Source organism: Tribolium castaneum, chromosome 4 (assembly GCF_031307605.1).
Source record: "Tribolium castaneum strain GA2 chromosome 4, icTriCast1.1, whole genome shotgun sequence".
In the NCBI taxonomy this organism is placed as follows: domain Eukaryota; kingdom Metazoa; phylum Arthropoda; class Insecta; order Coleoptera; family Tenebrionidae; genus Tribolium; species Tribolium castaneum.
This window is the reverse complement of record NC_087397.1, coordinates 5,557,533-5,575,844: the sequence shown is the minus strand read 5'-3', so window position 1 is coordinate 5,575,844 and position 18,312 is coordinate 5,557,533. Positions and strand designations below refer to the sequence as shown.

The 18,312-nt window shown below is 36.4% G+C and overlaps 2 protein-coding genes across 2 annotated transcripts; one reads left to right on the top strand and one right to left on the bottom strand.

Annotated features, from left to right (window-relative positions):
* Window positions 1-31: 31 nt before the first annotated feature.
* On the top strand, window positions 32-815 carry RpS15 (Ribosomal protein S15). The gene is made up of 3 exons (XM_968046.5): window positions 32-191; window positions 292-377; window positions 427-815. Exons 1-3 carry the CDS (start codon window positions 180-182, stop codon window positions 773-775), a joined length of 447 nt encoding a protein of 148 aa, XP_973139.1. The 5' UTR covers window positions 32-179; the 3' UTR covers window positions 776-815.
* Window positions 457-2,034, bottom strand: LOC661958 (ubiquitin-like protein 7). Its single transcript, XM_968086.4, has 3 exons — window positions 1,852-2,034; window positions 1,597-1,802; window positions 457-1,548 (listed from the first exon to the last, which is right to left on the bottom strand). Exons 1-3 carry the CDS (start codon window positions 1,994-1,996, stop codon window positions 856-858), a joined length of 1,044 nt encoding a protein of 347 aa, XP_973179.3. The 5' UTR covers window positions 1,997-2,034; the 3' UTR covers window positions 457-855.
* Between the last annotated feature and the right edge of the window lie 16,278 nt (window positions 2,035-18,312).

The following is an 18,312-nucleotide window of genomic DNA, read 5'->3' as shown; positions in this document are numbered from 1 at the left end:
TTGAATTTCCCTCTGAAATAAAGTCACCACTTCTAGTGCAAAAAGTGAAATCCCGATCTTTTTACGTCAAAGTTAATGGCGGCAGCGGGTATTTGTTATTGAAGGCAAATATCTTTAAAAATAAGCTTCATCTTTTCATTTATTTGCACAAAAGTTGTATAATTTTACCATAATTCGACATGGCTGATAAGGTAAGTGCTCATTTTTTGTTAATATTATCACAGAGTCACAAAGTTGGTGGCATGTTTATTGTGATCATTTCTCAAATTTTGCTAATAACTATTGATTTAGGCTGACGAACAAGTTAAGAAGAAGAGGACCTTCAAAAAATTTACCTACCGGGGCGTGGACTTGGACCAACTGCTAGATTTGCCCAAGTAAAAACCCCAACCTCAAATTTGACAAAACCTACTCCTATTTTTTCAGTGAACAGCTTATGGAATTGATGCACTGCCGCGCCCGGCGGCGTTTCAGCCGCGGCCTTAAGCGCAAACCAATGGCTCTGGTCAAAAAACTCCGCAAGGCTAAAAAAGAAGCTCCTCCACTAGAAAAGCCCGAAATTGTCAAGACACATTTGCGCAACATGATCATCGTCCCGGAAATGGTCGGTTCTATTGTTGGTGTTTACAACGGCAAAGCCTTCACTCAGGTTGAAATTAAACCTGAAATGATTGGACACTACCTTGGCGAATTCTCCCTCACTTACAAACCTGTGAAGCACGGCAGGCCAGGTATTGGTGCCACTCACAGCTCTAGGTTCATTCCTCTCAAGTAATTTGTTACATAAATTAAGTTCAATAAACGAATTTGAGGAATTATTACGTTTTATTTCGTACAAATAAATATCACAACAAATTAATCAATAGCACCGTTGAAAACCAAGTCAATGGCCGCTTCAACGTCCCCTGAAGTCGCCTGAAGTGCCCTAATATTAACCGAATCGTTCCTTAATCCAATCTCGTGCATTTGTTGCAATTGGGGTTGTAACCTTCTCGTGATAGTTTCCAAACTTTCTTCTTCCCCTCTATTTGGCGGGTTGGCAGCGCCCAAACCGCCCAGAGACCCCACAGCTTGTTGAATAGCGTTACTAAACATCTCGTTTGTGATAACGTTCGACGAGCTCGGTGTTGAAGGCATTCCGGCACTGTTGGTGTTGAAAGCAGTGTTGGTAGCGTTTGCGATAGCTGCAGCCAATTGTGCTGCTGTTATAGCATTGTAACTAGTATTTCTAGTCAAAGGATGCGGTTCTCTTATTGAGGTATCCATTTCTTCGTCGTCTGACAGTGCCTCAAGCGAGTACGAATAACCAGTGCTTGTGCCAGCTTGCGAGGAGTCAGCATTTGCTTGCTCTTCGTGGATATGAGCAGCAATGTAATTTGCTGCTTCAATCAAAGAAGGGTGTTTGTCTGCTACCCTCCTAACAGTGTCAGGGTCTGCCATGTGCACTATTAATTCAGGGTCTTGGATGATTGCAATGGCTGCAGGGTCATCAGCAAGGCCTGGCGTTGCTGCGATTATTGTTTCCAATACTTCGGGACGAGACAATCTCTAAACAAAACCTGTCATTATTTGCAAAAATTGAATCACACTACATACTTGTAAAGCGGCGCGATATCCGGATGATAAAGTAAAAGCCCGAAATGCAACCACAAGTTGTTGGACTTCTGTCTCAGTCAAAGCTCTGCCTCTGGGGGCGCTAGGAGGTGCATTCTTTTTTACGATGTGTATTGTCACCCCCGGCTTTACCCCATACGAGGATAAAGTGTTCTCTTCTTCCAAAACAAGGCCACAATAGACCAAATCTTGAAAAAAACAATTAGAAAAGCTCAAAATTGATTCGTCATTGCTCACCGAATGACACTTTTGCGGTGTTTAATTTTTTGACTGCTTCATTCTTTAGGAGTTCGACTTTGTTGTCCAAATCGACATTTTCGATTTTATAACTTTGATATTGGAAGGAATCCCAGATTCCTAAAACAACACTAGCACCCGCCATATTTTTGATTTCTGCTGATAAATAGTTTGAGGGATTTTGGGTGAGATGTTGGTGGAACTAGTGCGAGGGAATTTCAAACGTTTTATTAGAAAAGTTAAGTGCAAGACCAAAGTAAAACTGTGTCTGTACTTTTTCATTCAGTTAGTGCTAAATTGCTATAGCTATGTGGCTATTTGATAGATTTTTATCGAATTACTACATGTATTTATCGTGAAACTAATAATACACCATTTATGAGCGTGTTTTTGGAATGTTGGTTGCATAATCTTTTTTTTATTTAATTTGATAAGCCTGAAGCAAGCCTGGTAGTTGATCTATTAATCATTATTTAATAAATTTTATTTATTGCAAGAAATTTAAGAAAAATACAATTCGTTATGCGTTTGTTTTTTGTATAAACTGAAAAGAACAATAATAAAAGTAGTCACTTTTCAAGAAAAATTCTGATTTGAAACCTATTTGCTTCTCTCGATTGTATTTTCTAGATCAATCTTACTTTTTCGTTTGATTATTTTTTTCAAATATCATTAAATGAAAAAATGATCTGTAAATGATTTTCTACTTTGAGGCAAATTAAAGTTATACCATGTAATTATATTTCTTGTGATGTTTGGAGACCAAATGTTAATTAGAACAGAAAGATCATTAAAAATTTATCTTAAGAGCAATAAAGCTACATCGGAAAGTGCAAAAACCAAATCTCCACTGTAATTATAATTATCTATGACTCTTGTCTTTTACAAATAAACTTATTTTTTCAAGAAAGTCTTTTGATTTAATTCGTCCTAATTAGTATAGGTATTTACCTTCCTCGTGTTCCATATTATTATCTTATCGTGTCATATAAACTGACACCGGTCTGGGTTCGTCAAAATACATCGGCTTATTCAGGGTGTGTTTGGGTGTAGCTGGATTTTCATAGTCCGACCCAATTTAGTGCAGTGCTTATTAGGTTCCAACCGAGCTTGTGTCTCCTTGTTAAGAGCAGAAACTTGTCCACTTGTCTACTGTTTTAATTTAAACCCAATTATTTACTTGGGACATCAATCATGCATGCCTTCGATAAAACTTGTGAATAATCAAAACCATTAATCTCCTGTTGATTCCGCGATAACGATTGTGATGGAAGGGTTGTTGCTCTAATTTAGATAAAGGGCTGTATGGTTGTATGCCGACCTTTTAAGTGGCACCCTTCAAGAGGACATTTAATATTTCGGCGAAGGCTCTATTAATTCAAATTTTGCCGGATCAGCGTAATTATAATTAATACGTTAGGGTGTCGAGATACACAACTTGGAGTTAATCATGGTCGGATTAAAACATAATAAAATTATTGCTCGTCTCGACAGAAACCAAGTTATCCGTTTATTGAAATCTTTGAACCGATGTTTTCGACCGAAAGATCAAATTTACGGAATAAATCAACTGTAGTGGCAACCCTATAAATTTTTTCGAAGAAAAGGACCTTCCTAGACTTCATATGTTTCAGTTTAATATCTCCCAGAAAAAGTGAATTGGCATTATTTATCTTTCCCTATGTACGGGCTATATTTACGTTTTTTTTCTTCGGGAGGGTTTCGCTTATAAATCTTTTTTAGGGAGAGACTACGATTCAGCTGATGCAACAGTAGGTATTTACAAAAGGCACACGTATCACGGGTTAAAATATGCACACCGTCTTAAAACCAAGGTTTTTTCTTGTAGTTTCTTTTATTCAGTTTAAGGAGGGTCGTGAAATGGATGCAAAGCGGAGCGCGAACGTTATTTCTCTTCTTTGATTCTTTAATGACTAGTCATTAGCGAGAACTCTAGGTGCATATTTATACAAATTATTGTTGGCTCAATTATGCATTAAAGATTAAGTTTGAACATTTTGAATGTAAATCAATTTATTTACGTTTAACTAAATAAAATTCTAAAACTGGAGTAATGGCAATATGAATGATATAAATTTGTCAAAAATAAAAATAAGATCACTATGTTTAATTAATTGAAACCAAATATTTTACTATCCACGTAATCAGTGAAATGTAATGTTGGTTTTTCTCTCAAAACAAAAGGTATTTTCTCTTTATTAGGATGTGCTCTTACGTTTACAATTTGGCCCTTTTACGTACTTTTACTTTTTGCCGCATTATTTTCATATTTCTGTCAATTTTATGCTCTTTTTTACGTTTATACGTCTATGTGTTCTCTCAATCTCTTATTTTTGTTTACGTGTTGTTTCACTTACCTTTTCTAAACTTTTTTTCATAGAAAAATTGTTGCTCTGATCCGGGTGCGAACACCCGACCTCCCCCGCCGTAAGTGGCGCTTATACCACTGGGCCACCGGGCCCCAGGTACTGACCGCCTTTTGCAAATATTTTAACACAAACTTTTTAAATAAATCAACATTAGAAACTATCTAATTGCAATAATTCACCTAAAACGCAAATACATTCAGTTCAAAAGTCAGCGAATTAGCTCGAGAAAACATTTTCTTCCACTTTTTTTCAATTTGATTCTCTAATTTTTCACCAGATTTCATCAAAAGATACCGGGCGTATAAGTTGATTCTACAATTTTAAAATTGTTTTTATCTTTTTTGTGACTTTCAGCACGTTTTTGACCGAAAATGGACATAATTTCTTTAAAAATCACCAAATTTGTGTATTTTCTAGACAAAAATAGTGGACGTGCGCAAATCCTACTGGATTCGCAGTGGCCATAATTTTTATTAACAATGTTTTTCGGGACTTTACTAAACAAACTCAGTTAGCTAAAAATTTTTAGAGATAAATTAAATATTTTTGTTTAATTTTTTTTATAATTTAAGAAGTAAGTCAACTAAGGATTTAACTAAAGTTTGAAGTTATGTTTCACCTTTACGTTCATTTTTTTTTCTCTCAAAACAAAAGGTGTTTTCCCTTTATTAGAATGTGCTCTTACGTTTACAATTTGGTGCTTTTACGTACTTTTACCTTTTGCCGCATTATTTTTTATTTCTGCTAATTTTATGCTCCGTTTTACGTTTATACGTCTATGTGTTCTCTCAATCTCATATTTTTGTTTACGTGTTGTTTCACTTACCTTTATTAAACTTTTTTTTCATAGAAAAATTGTTACTCTGATCCGGGTTCGAACCCCCGACCTCCCTCGTCGTAAGTGGCGCTTATACCACTGGGCCACCAGGACCCCAAGTACTGACCGTCTTTTGCAGATATTTTAACACAAACTTTTTAAATAAATCAACATTATACAGGGTGGTCCACAAGTAATAATGAGCCTGTATTTATACAAATAATTATGCATAAAGAGATAAAAATGCTGAGAATTCTAAAAGTGTGTTCACTTCTTTAACGGTGCAATTCCCTCTCTGAACTTTTATTTTGTGCAATCTGATTAAAGTTGGGTTGAAGCTAATGTAATCGATTGTTCAACTAATTGTTTAACTTTGTCTGAAATAGCGTTTTTGTTGAAAAATTTTGTTTGTAGAGGACTCTCTGCCGCGTTCAATTTATCTATGAAAAATGAAATTTTATGACAGGTTTTTAGCAAATCAATATTCCGTCTTTAGTGCCCATAAAAAGTGAGAATCGTTTCTTTTAATGCTTTCATTCAATAAAAAATATCTGAAGGGGCTGTAAATGAATTTCTACTTTGTTGCAGTTGAGATAACGACCAATATAATTGCGTTAAAAATTATAATTCTCTGAAAGCAAGGTAAGAGCTTTTTTATGTTTTCAATTAGAATTTTATATTCATATTTTTTGAATATGTATCGCCGCGTAGTGTACGATTTATTAGTTTTTTTATTTACTTTGTGTTAATTGGCTAATAAATTTATTCTATGAATTATGTATGCGCTAAGTCAAGCACGGAATAATCTAAAAATTTATTTTTGGGTGAACTAATGTTTATTAAAAAAATAATGTGGCCGTTAAAGCTCGAGTTGGAAGAAATACTCTTGTGGCATATATTTTTTTATTGTTACGTTTAATTATCTGGATTGAGATGAATGGGGGAGATAAAATAAATGAGGGGAAACTTTTACGAAAATGAATTAAATTTTGCAAAATATGAAAAGTGTTCGGATGAGCATCTAGGTCATTACATAATGGCTGCATTGAAACGCAACCGCATCTATTACCAGTTCACATGAAAGATGGCCATAGTGGCTCTAAAATTTTCATTGCTTTGATGTTACTTGTATATAACGTTAGAGTATGTATAATGTTACGTTATACAAAGCGGCGGAGTTATTCGTATTTCCCTAATGTATCATAAAGTATACACAAGTACTCTTGTGAAATTAATGGCGCAAAGTAGGAGTAAAATTCGAGTTGGGTCGATCCATCTCCAATTTTTGCAATGCAACTGAATAAGAGGATTAGCGTATGAGCACATTTGTTTGGCGTGTATCTAGTACAGTCCATAAGTTATTCACGAGGTAGAAAATGAAAAGCGAAAAAAGCCACTCGACCTGAAAGTCTAATAAAACGTTCACTTAATTTGAAATATGAAAGTCATGGAGTAAGTTGGATGTTCAACAATATGTCATCAACTCCTTATTCGTAGACTGGCGACGGTATGACATATGAATATGGGCGTTACACATGACGTTTAGGGGTGCCAGGTCATTTTTATGAGCAAGTTGGGCCTGATAATGTCGCCGAGAATAAGAACACTTTGTCATTTTCTCCCACTTGGGGGAAATTTTTGTATTGCATTAAATCCGATTAATTGAGGCAAAGCCGGGCTGTTTTTCGCGTTGTTTATCAAACTTATAAACCATAACATCGTCCTTATCCCATGATGCATAAAAATTCATCGTGGCTATTATTTTGATTTACAACACAAAGATAATATAGTTTTTCAGTGGAAAGCGTACCTTTTACCATATTCGCATAACTTTTCTCTAACTTAATTCGTTTATCTTGGCCTGTCATCGTAAGAGCGGAAATTCTAAAATGTAGTCTTATTAAGAAAGAGGCAAAAAACGAGATTAACTTTCAATGGCGGGAGATTTTACTCCAATCTAGAATTCTCTTTAAAATTATCCTCGCGCCATGATTAAATTAAAAACATCCACTAGTTTTAATCGCGAAATAATCTGTCATTTTGGGACGACGACAAAACAAATTTTGTCGAACTCATTGAATTATTGAACAAACTCCGGAACAGCCGCACGTCAATCACGTGTTTGAGAGAAGTAATTTAATAACTCGCATTATCGATAACATTTTTAATAAAAATGGATGTAGGCGTCAAGCGATTTATTCACACTAAGGAAAAAATGAATCGAAGTATAAAATATAAATGATACAGTGCTTGTTAGGGTAAAGTTTTAGCAAGTTTGTCCCACAACTTGCTATATATGAGGAAGTTTTATGAAGTCTAAAAATCTCTTTTAAACTTCCACCCGGTCGTAACTTACTGGATAAAAAGTGTCTAATAATTTCCTGTCTTTTAACACGTTACAACTTTTAATAGCATACTATGTAAATAAAAAACTTACGGCTTTTTGCAACGTCAACAAAGAATCTAAGGCTCATCTGTTCAAACTTCGATAAACTATTTGATTTCATTATTCTCCCAACTCACTTAATAGCACGTAGTTTCTGAAATATTCAGGCGCACTCGGACGGCATTTTTAAGTTTGTGGTCTTATAAACCCGAGAATTGAACTAATTTTTCCACATGAAGGAAATTCAGACGCGCTCTGTTCCGACTGCAAACCCATCAGATAACTTTTACTAGCTTTAAAAGACATATTGTATTATTAAACCCACATATAATTCAAGAGTGGATTCGATAGGTTTGTTAATTGGTTCCACCGTTGTTTGATCGTGTTATCAGTCTACTTATTTCATACTTAGCACATGCATGCATATGTTTGTGAGGACCCGAATACTCACTTGAATATTCATGCTAGTGCACTCACACGTAGTGTGTAAAGTTTAACAAGGGCCTGGGAAATTCAAGGGACAGCATTTTCAGATTTGCATCATAAAGAGGGTTGGCAATTCCTAACTAAAGCCATTTTTTTCAATCACAAATCCTGACTAGAGCCCGTCCAAAATCGAAACTTCTGCGCCCACACAGCCAGGGCTTAGTTCAACTCAATTAAGGTGGCGCTGAATTAATTTGGTCATGCTAATTAAAAAAATAATTTCTGGTGTGGGTGAATCCCTTTTAATTCGTTTCATGTCAAGTAAAGCAGCGATTAAGTTTTTTCGGGGTTGTATTTGGGATTGAATACTGGAAAAAGTAATGTATTTTCGGTCGCAAAAAATTTCTTATAGGATTAGGATTATCGGTAATATCCGTTCGGTATCGGCAGTACAAATGTTATGAAACGTCATAAAAAGTTGAGTTGAGGATTTAATATTCAGGTCGTTCCCTTAGTTATATTTTCAAGTTAGATGATCACGTGCCTCAGGTCATCTCGACATCGCATTTCCGGAGCTGACCGGAATTGTGACCCCGGATTCGAGTCCGGAGTGCGTGAGGTATGACGTCATTAGTGCCCTTAGGCTATTATGCGGGACTCGGTAATTCACAAATTTCGCTTCGAACTTGTTATTTTAGGCCATTTATATTTTTAACACTTGGCTGTTTTTTAATTGTTCATTAAAGTGTTTTAGGGCGAAAATTTCGGCGATCTTTCTTTCGGAAAGTTGGCTTATATAGTAGTAAAATTAAATACTATATCATTCGATGGTAACTTTTTAATATATTGTAAAAGTGCCGGAATTTATGGAAGGAAGTAAAGTTCATCGAGCGTCTTTGTCTGGCGAAGCCTCCTCGAATAATTTCCTCTCTCTTTTGTAAAAAGGAAAGGTAATCAGTGAAATGGCTTACTCCACATCTATCCCCTTCCTGCTTGGATATTGAAGCGGTTATCTTTATCTATCTCACGGTAAATTGCCTGTCATCGTTCTAACATTGCAGAACACTTCATTTCGACGTCAAACTTTAGATTGAGCGACTCAAAAACTTTGTCTCTCTGTGCTTTTTCAACTTCAACATTTACCAACTTACTTTATCTCTTGAAACAATGATGTTCGCATTACCAAAACCGAGTTATAACTTTTATACGCTATGCCTATAATAAGAACGAAAATACAATTAAAAACTTGAAAAGATTCCTCACAACACAAATAATTAAATCGGATAGTGTGGTGCCGCATGAACAAACGTGTCGAAACACTTTTCGCAATAATGGAATGTCAATAGTCAAACAAAAAAAATGAAATAAACGACCTCGGAGACCGGCATTGGTATTCAATCCTAGCCGTTACACCACTAGAGTCACCTCGAGGGAGAAACAAGTCGAAACAAGCCCACGTTTGACCCATGCATCCCTTATTTCAACACCCCAAATGTTTTCTTTGTCGTCCTTCATTTGGTAGATAAACACTAGAATCCGCAGAGCGAAAAATCAACTCCAAAGACTTTGTTATAAAACGGAAGACAATCGGATGTCCATCGATTGTTTGCTCATTTGCTTCGCACATCAAGTGCTTCTTTCATGAAACCTCTATTAATTACAGCCTGAACCACGCAGGAGTCTGTTAATTAACCGGCGATCAAAAAATAAAAAAATCCCTATTATTTCGCAACGGCATTGTAAATGATGGTTATTATATTAGTTCCATTTAAATTTCAATTACGCTACGAGATAATTAATTTGAACTCGTGTGTTGTTTAAATTGACTTTAATCGATATGCATTATTAATAAAGCACTTTAATTCCCACCCAACTACAATTATAAACTTCCCCTTCAGAGGAGGTTTTTTCGGTTGGAGTTGCGAGCCGATTTTTTCGCGTGGTGTGTGATGGAGTCAATTTCCAAGAGATACAGACTTAGGTGCAAGAGTGTTTATTTTCGTTGGGCGTTATAAAATCCCCGTTTTCTGTATAATATTCAATTCCGGGGCGAATTTATCGAAAGATGCTGTTTAACATAAAGTGATGTGACATAAATTCGCTGTTCCGTGGATATCGTTATTAAATAAAAGAGAGGTTCTGTTGTTGCTTGGATGAGCAATAAATCGATTCGGTCGGCGAGAACAGGTGTCGGAAATGCGGTAAGAGTTTGCAACTGCATGGAGTCTGGAACTTACCTAACGATTATTATTATTACTCTTTCGTGATGCCGAGATTTTAAACAAACATGCTTCCGCCCGTCTAATGGGAGGAGGTTACAACAATTAAACCGATTATAGATTGCTAATGGAAACGTAAAAGGTTGTTGGAAGAGGGATTTAGTGACTGCACTCTAAACTAAAATTGTCATTTAGCTCGGTTTCGTGGAATAGTTTGCTTTAAAAGACAAAGTAATCATAAAGTTTTAAAGTTTGTTAAGGTATAAAGTCGTTTAAATGTTAAGCTGACGTTGTAAAATTTAAGCTAGTTGGAGTAAGTTACGGCTAATGAATAGAGCGTAAAATCATTCTAGTGGTAAAAATGAAATTATTGAATTTTTTGCCGGCGGAGATAGGAATCCTGATCTCATTATGTAGAAATGATGGCAATTTAAAGTACTATTAATTCATGAAGCCACGCTTCCAATGTAATGAAGGGATCGCCAAATCACGCACCAGCTGAATCGCGAGTAATTAGACGGGGTACGTTTTAATGAAACAAAAAAAGCTTTCATAAAACTAATATCCACTTAGCGACACTAAAATTTACGGCCGGAATTTCTCACATATGACATTAGCGTGAAAATTGGGAATTGCGATTCTTTCTCTGATACTATTGAAGTAAATACAAAATATTGCAACATAAATTCCAACTCAAGAGCTCGAGCAAAAGACATCAGTTCGCACAGAAGGCAGCTTATTCCTCAAAGAGATTCAGCTCGCCGACAACAATACACAATTCCTGTGACCTAGCTGAAGAAGCTTCGTTTTGATTTTCTTGCCGTGTCGGATACTTTCTTTGAATTTCGAATGATGTCTTTTATACTCGGCCGCAGCTCTGTTGTCGCAAAGCCGACTTTTAATTGCGTTTACTATTGACTAAGAAACTGCTAAGGCGCGAAACTTGCGACATTAAACTCATAGCGGGAGTTGGAGGTTGTTGATGGCTCTCCTCCTTTCGGCGACAGCTTAAGGAATTTACGATAGTACGCTGCATACATGATTCCCTTAATTACACCTTGTTTACAAGAGCTTTGTATCTGAGCCGGCGAAATAAATATTTAAAACAGTGATATTACCTAAACATAAAATCTCTTCAGCGTCCTCTGCTTATTTATTATGCTTTAATCGAACGTAAACATAATGAATTCTTTTTATGAAGATTAATGCCGTTAGATGAAAATCTACTTACTGGCGAGCTTATGTTATAACATAAAAATGTTTAACGACCGAATTTGTGTTTACGGTGCAATGAAAATGAAGTACTTGCGGTTTCCGGATTTCATAAATTCCCACCTCCTGATTAAACCTAATTGCTTTCGCACATGAAAGAAATTTTTCTGTTAATTATCGCGATTTTAATTAAAGCAATCTGATCGCATAGGAATAAAGTCACGTAAAAAATAAAACCGGACTTGAAAAACAAACTTGGAAAGAGTGGGGTGATCGCATAACACCAACCCCAATAAAATTTCTTTTCCACTCCGAATTTACAGTTCGACCTCGTGTTCTGCTTCTTATCCTCTTTCATTTCTCGTTTTGTTTCCAAACCTCGAACTTCTGTCTTATAAAATTCCCTCTCAAACCATGTCGTCAACTTTTATGACACCAAAGTGAGATATTTATTGCCACATATAAAGAAATTCCAATATTAAGATTACATTCTTATTCCGAGCCAAAATTTGAATTGGGATAAGTGGCGACGTTCGCAAACTAATCATAACGTGCGAAAGTTTGCTCCAGTTTCTCGCACTAATAAAAGAAAGAACAAAACCATAATTTACTCGATTAGGAAACTAAGCGCCCAGAATGGACAAAATTGCCGAAAAAATGTCTTGGTCATCGCAGATGTTTCCTCCCAATAAATTCGAAATAATCCTGAAATTAAGTGATTATGATACATTTTTAGAGTGCAGATAATTCCCGTCTTGATCGTCTTAATTTAATTAGGAGCGTCTTTTACGGACAGGTAGTAAAAAAATTTAAATTCCAATAAAGGGCTCGTTATTTTTTCAGTTGGCTTTTCAGGGCTTTATCTTATCACAAGGAAGACTAATTAGCTATAATTGGTGGTGTATTTTTGTAGACTCTGGCTTGTATAATTGAGTAGCAGTACAAGTAAAGAGACCTTAGTTAATTATTACGCAAGAGTTGCTTTAAACTTGGCCAATTTTAGCTCTGTAGTGCTCTAGATGCGTCTCACGTCTTTGAGATTTTACCCGGCGTCTGGCACATTTCGAAAACGAGGTTTGTCGGAAATTGTCCCATCTGCCCAGGATATAATAGAAGCTTTAACTCAGCTTCGGGTAAGTGCCTAATTAACATCATCGATTGGCCAATTAACGGACAATGACAAAATAAAGCCGAAACAAATTGCGTCAGATGATGAAAAAAAATTCATTTTGATTTCTTCCGGTACAAACATGACATTTGTTACGAGCAAAGTTGGGACTAGCAACGTCTACACCGAATTAAGCGAGTTTCCACAGTTAGAAAAGTTGACCTAGCTTTAAGCTCGAAACTTTATGAAATAAGCATAAAAGCACTGTAGCACGAACGATACACGCATAAGGCGGTCTTGAATCCTGCTAGGGTAATCCCAATGTTACTCTCCGGGTTCTAAAGAGGAATATAAACAGAACCAGATTCATTGATAAGCTGAGCTGAATACACAGTTTCCCGAGTGCATCTGAATAATATTTGAAACGCAAATTAAATTAAAAGTGCATCCGGGGCAAAAACTGCGACGCAGCGACACTTTAAATCACGTGCTGAAGGAAACTTCTGCATTATACGAAACACAACGAAAATAAAGCTAACGTATGCCGCCAGAAAACAGCGAGTTCTGGCGCTGAGAACAAAATAATATAAAATTATGGATTCTAAAGAAGAGAAATCAGCTCAAGTATGATGTTCTGCACTTCTGAATTTTCAATTTTCTCGGAATTTATTGGATACAATTTTACTTTTACGGCTTCCGTACTAAAATGAACCTACGTCGTCTTCGGCGATTGAAATAAAAGCTTCAGAAATAGACGAATGTGTGTCTGTTATAAACGATAATCTATGGTCTCGGTGTTGTTTAGGTGCACTTGCTGTATGATATACGACCCGCGTTTTGAGTGAAGGAAATGCTCAATGTGTGTGAAACGGCAAACGAAGCAATTTCCGATAATCACAACGTAAACATTATTCAAAAACGCGAAAAATTTTATTCATCTCGGGCAGTAATGCCAGAAATGTGGCTTCCTCATATCGCATGATGGAAAAGAAACTGTGATTTAAAACAGACCGCATATAGAGAGTTCAGACGTAAAACTTGGCCCTTATATGAGGGCCTGGAACTTCCTTAATAACGCAAAACCAGCTTAATGACATTTTTATGTAGTTTGTTAAACGTTTCGAGGCGGAATTTTATTTTTGTTTTAGTGCCCCATCCACGAGGTAAACTTTTCAACATTTACATAATTATTTTCGAAATTTATTTTGTTGGCTATATTTCATTCTTCTTCACTCGCAACTTTTATTAACTTTGTTCAGGAGCCGCTTTTAATTACGAGACACGTGATTTTGTAGTTATATTAGCAAAAGTCAAGTCGGCCACCAGTTGTTTGCGCTCAAACTGAAATATTCCTGCGAACTGCAATGGTCCGAACGTCCTGCGATATTGTTGTTTTATTGAAGCAAACTTTTATTTATTGTTTCGAATGGCGCATAAAACCCTATTGCGAATCGAACAAGGACACCGCTAAAAAAGTGAAAATGACCCATAAACACCGAATCGCCGACATCTCTTCCAACATGTTTTAAAATGAAAACCATAAACCTAAATCGTTTCGCCCAAGGAAAGTGTTTATTTCGCTTCTGAATAAATTAAAGGGCCGCCCCCACCGACATAATTATTTATTTCGTGATGAAATAAAGCTTGGTAAACATGTTTTTCTATATTATTTTACTGTAGCTCGGTTTTTATTTATCTCATGTCTGTGGTTCGGATCAAAGGAATGCGGTGAGTAAACGTAACACGATTGCTTTACATTCAATCGCAGAGATTGCTTTCTATTGGAATGTAAATAATTACATAATCTAAATCGGGTAAAGAGAGCGGTAAATCTTCGAATCTGTAGGCAAAATGCGTATATCAAGCCCCAACTCGCGAAATTCTCAAATGCAAGATTGACGTTTTGTTGACTTTTTCTGATCGATTTATTGCTTCGATGGGAACGCTCCGACCAGAAAAAACGGAAAACTGTGCCTTTGTCGTGTAATTACCCGCCACTGGTAAAGTTTAAACAACGTTGTCGAGACAAGAGCACCTTTCCGCCTTTGAACGAATTTTTTAAGTCGATTGTTGCCAAGGTAAGGAGACTCCCCGTTGTAAATTCAACTTTTATTGCCTGAGAATCCTGAGAATAGTTCGCTGATTGAAATTCCGATCGATAAGTGTCATAGTTGTGGTTTTACCCGGAATTCAGTTTTCTAACAACAAAGAATTTATTATAAATAAAATTTTCTCTACTCGGGAATAAAACAACTGAGGGAATTTTTCAATAACAGAGGTAGCCAGCAGTGAAATCATATTACTGTTCATCGATTCGTTCAACGAATGACATATTTCAGTCTATTTTCTGACTCGACAATGAAAACCTATTCGCTATTGCAAAAATTGAGAGACTCTTTGACGTGTGACGTATTAGTTTGGAATCGAACGAAAATATTGGATTTGGAATTTTCCCGCACTAAGAGTCACTTAATTGTTGTTTGTTTGCTGGAGTACAGGTGCAAGAAAACTCTTTTTGTCAATAACAATCAAGAGTCATCCTTGTACACCTGTTTCTCTTTGTTTAGAAAATTGAATTGGGAAATTAAATTTTTCAATTTTAGAAATGGGATTCTAAGGATTTGGCGATTTATCATTTAGAAAACGCCACCACTTTGGCAACCTGTAACTAAATTTATGTGTGCATCATCTGTTTCGAATGCCCACTCCAAAGCGTATAATAAATACCCAAGGTTCGCATAAAAAGTGAAAGATTACCGTCTTCTATTTCGTTTTGTCATCATTTCTCAAAACTTTCTCAAGTAATAATTTTTACAACTTGAAGGGGGCCGACCGAAAAAAATAAAACAAAATAATCCATCGGTAAAAAGACGAGTTAGGCGGAATAAGAAGTAAGGCCAATAAAAGATACCAGTGATTTTCACCCCTCACGTAAAGCAATACAAAACTAAGTTTATATTCTTTATGTGCCTATATTGTTTCAATAAAGTCACCGATACGACTGTACTTAAGTAAGGGCAATCGCAATGTTCCCCATAAGCGTCGGGAATAAAACAGACGTATAATACGAGATATCATAAAACCAATAAAAATAACCTCGTGGGGCTTTGTCGAGATGGTCCAGAAGGTTCGTGGTGAGGTTCGAACCGGGGACCATCTCCGATAAATCCTCTGGACGTGTGCAGCGTATCACGAAATGTGTTATGAGAAAGGCACGAGGTCGTGGATTCGAGATAAATAAGTTGAACGCGGATTAACGAATTGCTTCAGATGAAGTGTCGTTTGTTTAAGCCTAGTGTGGCTTAAGATGACTGCCATTATTCAGGGGCGAATTTATGATCGTATTAGTTGGAAGCGCAAAAAGCGATTTATTCGCTGGTTAATATGGAAAAGTCGGGGATTTTTATGAAGGAAAGTTCGGATTAACTGTGCTCAAATCAAAAGGAAACTGACGCACAAAACAAACGACCCACTACAATCACCCGCAGGAAATTGCTCGTTGAAAAAAGACCAACTTCAGGTCATTGGGTGCTTAAGCAAATAGGCGCTCATCATAGATATTACTCCGTTTGTGAAAGCGAAATTTGAGCGACGAGCCAACGCTTCTCAAAATGAAAAACAATAAACAATAAAAATAAAGACGTAATAATATTTTTATTTAACATTTGATCACATTTAATTTTACTGTCCCGGCGCATCCACCATTTTTGAATAACAGCAAAATCTAAGATTGCCTAATAATTTTTTTAATTTTTGTTCTCAAATACGTTGTAAGCTCAAAAATTGGTGTTTAATTTTGTTAACATATTATTGTTACGTTTCACCGTAAGTTAATTCAGGGAAGAATGAAGTAAAGTAGTGACTTTAAAACTTAATTATGTCAAACATTGCTTGCAGAAAATCAATTTTGAATTTGCATTTAAATTGCTGTGACAGGATTAATTTCTTCGTAATTATAATACAGGTAGCCTAATTCGGCTTGCTTTAAGTTTTAATGGAAAAAAGTGATTATTTGCGCCTTGTCCGTTTTTATTTTCGATTGTTGTGTCTTGATAATGAAATTTGAGTGGTCCCCCATTTGATAGTGGAGTACTGTCGTCTTATCGAGTTTCCAACTGTCCCCCGGACATATCAGTATGAAAACGAGCTCCCTAGTCCGGAACTCGAGCGAACTATTTACCCACCAAATATATACAACATACACTCTGTCTGCTATTCAATCTTAGCAAGTGGTGTGTTACTCTGCAAACATTCCGTTCGCTTGATGAACTTATCTGATAAAAACCTCGCGATGGTAGAGAGTGACAGCTTAATAAACCCGTTGATTCGAATAGACCACATAAAAATTATTTGCCTTCGGTGCTAGTGCTATTTTTTCCGGCCGATAAACTTCACGAGCCGTTGCAATTTACCATCACGTCACAAAATGATACGAGCCGCGTAAATCTTCTCCATGATGAAATTGTGCATAAACTACATGTCGTTGACATAGATCAAGCCGCACCGCTTGATAGGGTGGTAACCCAGTTTTGGCGATTTTTCTCCCGGATTTTTAATTGACCCCGGAATCAATTCCGGAGAATTGGTCCTTAGGAGGAATTCAAGGTTGATCCCGACTCGTGTTCGTTATGGTCCTCCTTTATCCGCCACTTGCACCTATCGATTTTCCTGTTTACTGAGCTTATGTCGCTCTTGTGGGACGGAATGAGAGTCTTGAGATTTTATTGGAACGGCTTATCGGAAATATCGCATTCGGTAATCACTTCTCATTTAAATGATGCTCTCCCGATTTTTTCAAATGCAGAAAATCATTCGCTTTTGCAGAGAAATTTCTTTGGTTAAACCAAAACGACTTTTTAATTCAGTTGCTATTAATCATGGCGAATTGAACAACTGTCGTTGCAAATCTTGATTGCTGGTAATAGTAGTGGCCGTAACAACGAGTGGTAATAACCAGAAAAAAGCAAATTATGTTGTATTAGGGTGAGCGTAAGCTGAAATCGATTCGATTTAAATTAGTAGCACACACGACGTGATTTAAAGTTACACCGGAACAAGGAAAAACAAACTCCATGTCACAATAAAACTGCCACGAGCGATTAAAATATAGCGTACACATTACATTAATAATTATATTTGATTTTAGTAGCAAGACCAACAGCTACAACAAACAGGGGATGATTAGGTTTCATCCAATAAAAATAAAGTTGGAATTACTAAATAGGCGGGTAATCACGACCGTGGAGCTAATTATCCTTTTACAATGTTGGTGATAAATTCGCGTTTAATTTTAGGTTGAGTCGTGTTTATGGAGGAGAAAACTTGCATATAAAACCGCATCTAGTGTGATAAAGCGGTGGTAGTTGAGTTCCTGTTTTAAAATTCAATAACAATAAAGCAATTTAATGAAGGCCATAATCTCGGGGCTGAAAGGCCAACGATACAGAATTAAATTAGAAGGTGTATAAAATTTTACGAGAGAATCTCCAGACTTGCCACCGATCTGCAGTAAATACGTTATGTGTGAAATAAATTTCCCCTCATTGGTGAATCCCAGACGATGCTTTCGATATTTATATTTGAGGTAAATTGCGCGGTTTTCCTGCACAGCAAGTGATTTAAAGATTTGTCGGCGGAAAATTATTAACACGTGGGGCGAATGCATGGCCACGTTTATAACCTGCTGCATTAGTGACGAATTGAATTTTCACCCGGTAAATTAATTAAATTGCAGTGTTTGCCGGAAACAGATCCCATTAAAATAGTTCCTAGGGATATATTGCTCTCGTGATGCTCATATTTATCCAATTACGAAGACATAGTACATTAAAAATGATATAGTCGACTGTTGGAGTACATTTTATGCATGTCGGGGAGATAAAATGAAATCCTCATTTCAGAGC